This window comes from Odontomachus brunneus, unplaced genomic scaffold, assembly GCF_010583005.1.
Source record: "Odontomachus brunneus isolate Ranch 3 - 2012 unplaced genomic scaffold, Obru_v1 Obru_scaffold_212, whole genome shotgun sequence".
Classification (NCBI taxonomy): domain Eukaryota; kingdom Metazoa; phylum Arthropoda; class Insecta; order Hymenoptera; family Formicidae; genus Odontomachus; species Odontomachus brunneus.
The window spans coordinates 463,830-470,267 of record NW_022639662.1 but is presented as its reverse complement, the minus strand read 5'-3'; the positions used below and the strand labels follow the sequence as shown (position 1 = coordinate 470,267).

General features: G+C 44.8%; 1 protein-coding gene across 1 annotated transcript; it reads left to right on the top strand.

Moving 5' to 3' along the window:
• Positions 1-2,754: 2,754 nt before the first annotated feature.
• Positions 2,755-3,354, top strand: LOC116852296 (golgin subfamily A member 6-like protein 6). The gene has a single exon (XM_032832501.1). It carries the CDS (start codon positions 2,755-2,757, stop codon positions 3,352-3,354), a length of 600 nt encoding a protein of 199 aa, XP_032688392.1.
• Positions 3,355-6,438: the final 3,084 nt, after the last annotated feature.

Here is a 6,438-nt window from a genome sequence, read left to right as displayed (position 1 = left end):
ACAAACAGGCCCCTTACAATAGAGAGAGAGTAAAATAAAATGGCATGAACAGATATACAAAGAACATGTCGCACACGAATTAGCTGCCGCTATGCAATGGTGTGGAGCCATCTACAGCAATAGGATAAAACTTACTATATGTTATATCTAACATCATCCAATACTCTTACTTAATTAGCTCAAATTAATAATATCTAATCCTTTAAATAATTAAGCCGTTCTTTGATTAGATTTTTTATTAACATCTGCCAACTGATTCTTGTATGTACTTTATCTTGTAACAGTTTTTCCTAACCGGTGCCGGATTCAGCTTGTCGAATATGTCAAGGTTCAAGATAGGCGTAAGAAGACCATATGCAGTGGATTCGCTTTCAGTTGTTCATCGTTTATTAAAATAAATCTATTTACAATCGACCAGTGTTGTCGGTCGTTTCTTGAGTCGACGCTGTTGGTGTCGAGCGTCCCGATTGCCTACAATACGATTGCACATAAACCAACCGATGTTAAGAATTATCTAGTAAATTACCAGATCGAACCAATCATTACAATTTGTGGTCAATCGTACTGTGGGCAATCGGGACCCTCCCTGTATTCACACTATAGATACGGTAGGATCGGTGTCGTGTCGAGCGTGTATCTACCCTATGAAGAATGTAACAGCGGTGTCGTTCTGAGCACGTATCTACGCTCTGGCGACGCTATGAGCGACCTCGTCCTAGTGTGTATCTACGCTATTAGGAAGAAGTACGATGGTTCCGTCTCGAGCGTGCATCTACGCTATGGGCGACCAGTGGTGGTCTCAGGAACGCGTATCGGCGTGTCCTGATGGTCTCGAGTGTGTATTCAAACTATAGAGATGCTTAGACGCTTTGACGCGGTGTCGAAAACAAGTATCCTCAATGTGTCGACGGTGCGTGGATCTGTGGCGTATCCGCCACACTAAGATCCTAAAGCCTTGAGTGGGTTAGAAGCGGCATCGAGAGCTCTGTTTCTCTGGGAGTCGATCTCAGAGAAGAGGTCCCGATGAGCGACTAACTTCAGATCAGAGTGAGTTCTGTCTCTACCGTGTGGTCTTTTATTTGGCTTGTTCGCGAACTTCGGTCTTTGTCGCGATTCCTCGGCGCTTTTCGTAACGTTCGTATGTTACTCCGCGCGGCTTGCATGCTCTTTCGTATTTGTTTATCACGCGAGGAGGGCGATAACATGCGGATCGTTACAATCTCGATATGTCCGCTTTGTATTTCGTCCTTGACAAAATTAAATTTGTTGTCGATATGTTTGGTTCGTCTATGTTGCCCAGACTAGGTGAAGTGTATGGCTTCTTGATTGTCGTACATTAGTTCGACTATTCCATCCCTGTCCTCCAATGATGTCATGTTAGTCTTCGTAGCCATTTTATTTTTTGGACGGCTAATGCTGCTGCAATATACTCACTTTCAAGAGTGGATAACGCATTGCATTCTTGCTTTCTTGAAGCCCATGTAGTTGGTCCACCGTGCATCATAGTTATGTAACCGCTGATTGACTTACGATCATTCTGATCGCCTGCTCAGTCGGCATTACTATATGTCGTAAAGAGAGATCTTGTATTATTGGATACCTTGTTATAGATGATACTACTATTGATAGTGCCTTTAAGATATGATATGCGAATGAATTGCTTCACTCCTTCCCAATGTTGCTTGCCTGGGTTTGCTTTAAAACGACTGAGCAGATTCATTGCGAAAGCGATATCCGGCGTTACGTTCAACGTAACATATCTTCATTTCGGTCAAGTGCACCTTCTGTTACCACCAGGAATGCAATAAATGTCCTGGGTGGTCGATCAACAATGGATTGATAATAAGATGTCAAAATCTAACTATTGATTATTGCTCATGTCGTGAGAAGCCTCTTTCCCCTTCTACTAAAAGGTGGTGAGAATTCGCGCAGGAGTATCTCGCCACCTGCCTATAAAAACGGGTGCGACTGCCCACACAATCAATCAATCAATCAATCAGTCAGTCAGTTTTTGAGTAGTAATAGTAGAAGTTTTAGTAAGTCAGTTTTTGAGTAATAATAGTAGAAGTTTTAGAGGACTTCCGTTTCCGGTGGCGAAGGTGTATGAGCTCGTGAGTCTTCGGTGAGAAAGTGAGGTGCATCTGTGAGAGAGTGAGTGAGGTGGAGACAGTGTGTGGGTGTGAGAGGGGAGGGGAGAGTGTGTGGAGTGCGTGGGAGTGAAGAGAGGTGGAGGGGAAAAGAGAGAAGCCGGGAGGAGTAACGTGGAAAGGAGTAGTAGAGTGAGGTTAGGAAGACGTTCCGTGGAAGAAAGAACGGTGGAAGGGAGAAGAGAGCTAGCGGGGAGTGGGGATTTTTGGTATCGGCAAGACGGTACGCGGTGAAAGTCACTAGAGCAGGAAGTATAGGGAAGATATAGAAAGGATTCGAACGGGAGAATATAGAAGACAAAGAGTATAGAGGGCAGGATGGATGGCTTTGCGAGGAAAGAAGGTAGAGGGAGGAGTGATAGCATAAGTGATAGTAGAAAGTCAGAAGAGAAAAAGGGAGATGCTAGGAAGGGAATCGTTGGAGGGGAGGGAGGTAGCAGATATTTTTAAGAAAAGCAGCAAAACGAGTAGATCGCCGGAAGGGAGGGCGATGAAGGAAGAAATGAAAGAGATATTAAAGGAAATAAGGAGGGAAATTAAAGAGGGATTAGGAGGGAGAAGAGAGAAAATAAGAAAAGAAGCGGAGGGGCAAAAGGAAGCGATGAGGATGGAGGTGGAGGAGATAAAGGAGGAGTTGAGGGAGAGAGAGGAAAGATGGAACAAGGAAAGAGAGGAAGTAAAGGGGAGAATTGAAAAGTTGGAGCGGGAATTGGAAGGATGGAAATGGGAAAGAAAAGAGGGAGAGGAAAAGAGGAAAGGAACATCAGAAAAAGAGGGAGGTGGATTTAAGGGGGTAAGGGAAATGCAGGAGTGGGAAGATAGGGTCAAGAGATTAAAGAAAAGATGGGAAATGAAAGAGAAGGGAGACAGGAGGCAAAATTTGTTCTTGAAGGGTGTGAAAGGAGGTGAAGGAGACATGAAGGAAAGAGTGGAGGGGATACTAAAAGAGCTAGGAGTTGGTGTAAAAGGTAAAATAGATGAAGTAAGGAAAATAGAGGCGGGCAGGAAGGAGAAAGGAGAGATGGTAATTGTAAGAATGACGAGCGAAGAAGTTAAAAGGAGGATTTTGGAGAGCAAATGGAAGCTGAAAGGCAAAGATGTATGGATAGAAGAAGATCTAACTTGGGAAGAAAGGAGGATTAGATGGAATGCCAGAAGAGTGGCATTAGAGAGGGGTTGGAAGGGAAGCAAGGCGAGGGTCGGGTAGGGAGAAGCGTGGATTGGAGGAGAATGGTGGGCATGGAATGAAATGAGGGGTGAATTAAGGAGAGATGGAGGGGAAGAAAGAGTCATAGTGAATAAAGTTCAGATGCTGGGGGAAGGGAGAGACGGGGAGGGGGAGAAGGGAGGAAGACAAAAGGGGAACTAAAGGAGAGGGAAGAAAAGGGTATAAAGGTGGGGGGATGGGGATAGGAAATAGGAAGAGGGAGGGAGTGGATTAGAGGAGGGGGAAGAAAAGGGGAGGTAAGGTATAAGGTGGCTTCTTAGAATGTTGCGGGGATTACTAACAAAAAGGAAGATTTTTGGAAAGAGGTCAGGAAATGGGATGTAATTATATTGAGTGAGACATGGTTGGATGATAAAGGTTGGAAGAGAGTAAAAGAGGTCTTACCAAAGGGATATAAATGGGAAGCGCAGCTAGCGAGAAGAAAGAACAAAAAAGGGAGAGCGATGGGGGGAATGATACTGGGAATCAGGAGGGAGGTAAAGGTGATGAAAGTGGTGGCAAGGGAGGAAGAGGGGTTAATAGGGGTGAAAGTAGAGTTAAATAGGGAGAAATGGAGGATTGTGGGGGTATATATTAACGGAGACATGGATAAGAAATTGGAGCGGATGAGGGAGTGGATGGAGGAAGGGGACGGAGTAAGAACAATAATAGGAGGAGACTTTAACGCTAGAACAGGAGAAGAAGGTGGAGGAGTAGAGGAAAATAATTGGGAAGAAGAGAAGGGGGGAAGAAAATCCATAGATAAAAAGATAAATAGTAAAGGGAGGATCTTGATAAGAAGGATAGAGGAGATGGGGTGGGCAATTTTTAATGGGAATATAGAAGGAGACAGGATGGGAGAATTGACGTTTACAAGGGAAAGGGGGGATTCAGTTATAGATTACGTATTGGGAAGCATGGAGACAAGGGAGAAGATAAGCGGAATAGTGGTAGAGGACTGCGTAGATTCAGATCACCACCCTTTAGTAGTGAAGATTGCAAGAGCTAAGGGAGGGCGGGGGAAAAGTGAAGGGAGGAATAGGGAAATGAGCAGATGGATATGGACAGATGAAGGGAAAGAGGAATTCAGGGAGGCGATAGGGGAATTACCAAGGATGGAGGGGGAGGTGAGAGAAGTATGGGAGGAAATGAGAAGGCAGGTGAAAGATATTTTGGAAAAAGGCAACAAAAAGAGGGGGGGTAGAATAAGAAGAGGATAGTGGGATGAGGAGTGTGAAGAAAAGAAAGGGAAACTGAGAAAGGCGCTAAAAAGATGGAGAAGAGGGGAGAGTTGTAGGCAATTATATAGAAAAGAAAGAATAGAGTATAGGGAATTAACAGAGAGAAAAAGGAAGGAGGAAAATGATAGGTGGGAAAGAGAGCTGAGGAATGTTAAAACAGAGGGGCAGGTGTGGGAGCTGGTGGGGAAAGCAAGAAAGAGGAATAGAGTGAATAAGGGGATAAGTAGGGAGGATTAGAATACATATTTCAGGGACATGCTGGGAGGAGTATATGGGAGAGTAAGGAGAGGATTGGGAGAGGGAAGGGAAGAGGACAAGGAGAAGGAATTAAGATGGGAGGAAGTGAAAGAGGTGCTGAAAGGGATGAAAGATAAAAAGGCGGTAGGGGTTGATGGGATTCCGGCAGAAGTGTGGAAATATGGAGGGAAGGAAATGGAACGCTGGGTATGGATGATTTATGACAGGATTTGGGAGGGAGAAGGATGGATCGAGGAATGGAACGAAGGAATTATAGTTCCGATTATGAAGAAGGGGGAGGGCATAAAGGTGGAGGAATACAGAGGGGTATCATTGACGACGTCATTATACAAGGTATATGCACAGATTGTAGCGAATAGGTTAAGAGAGGAAGTGGAGGGAAAGGATATGATTCCGCAGAATCAAACTGGATTCAGAAAGGGTTTAGGAACTATGGATAATATATAGTGTTAAATTATTTAATAAATAGGCAGGTCAGCAAGCCAGGGGGGAAAATGGTTGCACTTTTCATGGATCTGAGAGCCGCATTTGATTCCGTGGATAGAGAGACGCTAGTGAAATCAATGAGGGATAGAGGGGTAAGGGAAGGACTAGTGGTAAGGTGTGAAGATGTGTTAAGGGAGGTAAGGAATAGAATGAGAGTAGGGAAGAATCTGGGGGAGTGTTTTTGGACGGAAAGAGGAGTGAGACAGGGCTGTCCATTAAGCCCAATGCTGTTCAATTTGTTGACGGCGGATCTGGAGCAGGAGTTGAAAAAGGGGCAGATGGGGGGGGAGTAAGACTGGGAAAGGAAAAAATTTTTTCGCTGGCATATGCGGACGACATGGTGCTGTTGGCGGAGGAGGAGGATGGAATGAGATGCATGTTGGCCAGATTGGAAAGGTATTTAAATGGGAAAGAGCTAGAACTAAATGTAAATAAAACAAGAATAATGAGGTTTAAGAAGGGAGGGGGAAGGAAAAGGAAAATGAATTGGAGATGGAAAGGGAAGATGATAGAGGAAGTAGAAGAATTTTCATATTTGGGGTACGTAGTACAAAGCAATGGGGGGCATTAGGCGCATGTAAGAGGAAGGATGAGGAGAGGGGCAGCAGTGATGAGAAAAGTATGGGGGATGGGGAAATGGAGGTTTAAGAGCGATTGAGGTAGAAGGTGCTGGTTGTTTGACGCGCTGGTATGGCCAGTGATTGGGTATGGGGTGGAGATATGGGGGTGGAAGGAGAGGGAAGCACTAGAGAGATTGCAGGAAAGATATTTGAAGTGGATGTTGGGGGTAGAATGGAGTATACCGGGCTATATGGTCAGAGAAGAGGTACAGAGAGAAAAGTTAAGGGAAAGGGTGGGGAAAAGAGCATTAGGATTTGAATTAAGGCTGGAGGAGGGAAGAGGGAGCGAGTTGGCCAGAAGGTGTTGGCGGGAAATTAAATTAAGAAGTAAAGAGTAAGGGAAGAGTAAGGGCTCGGATTGGGAGGAGGAAAGGAAAAGATTCAGAGAAGAGAGAGGGATGAAGGAAAAGGAGTGGGGGAAAAGAAGAGAGGGGAATGGAAGAGATGATATCGAAAGTGAGGGAGATGCAGAGAGAAGA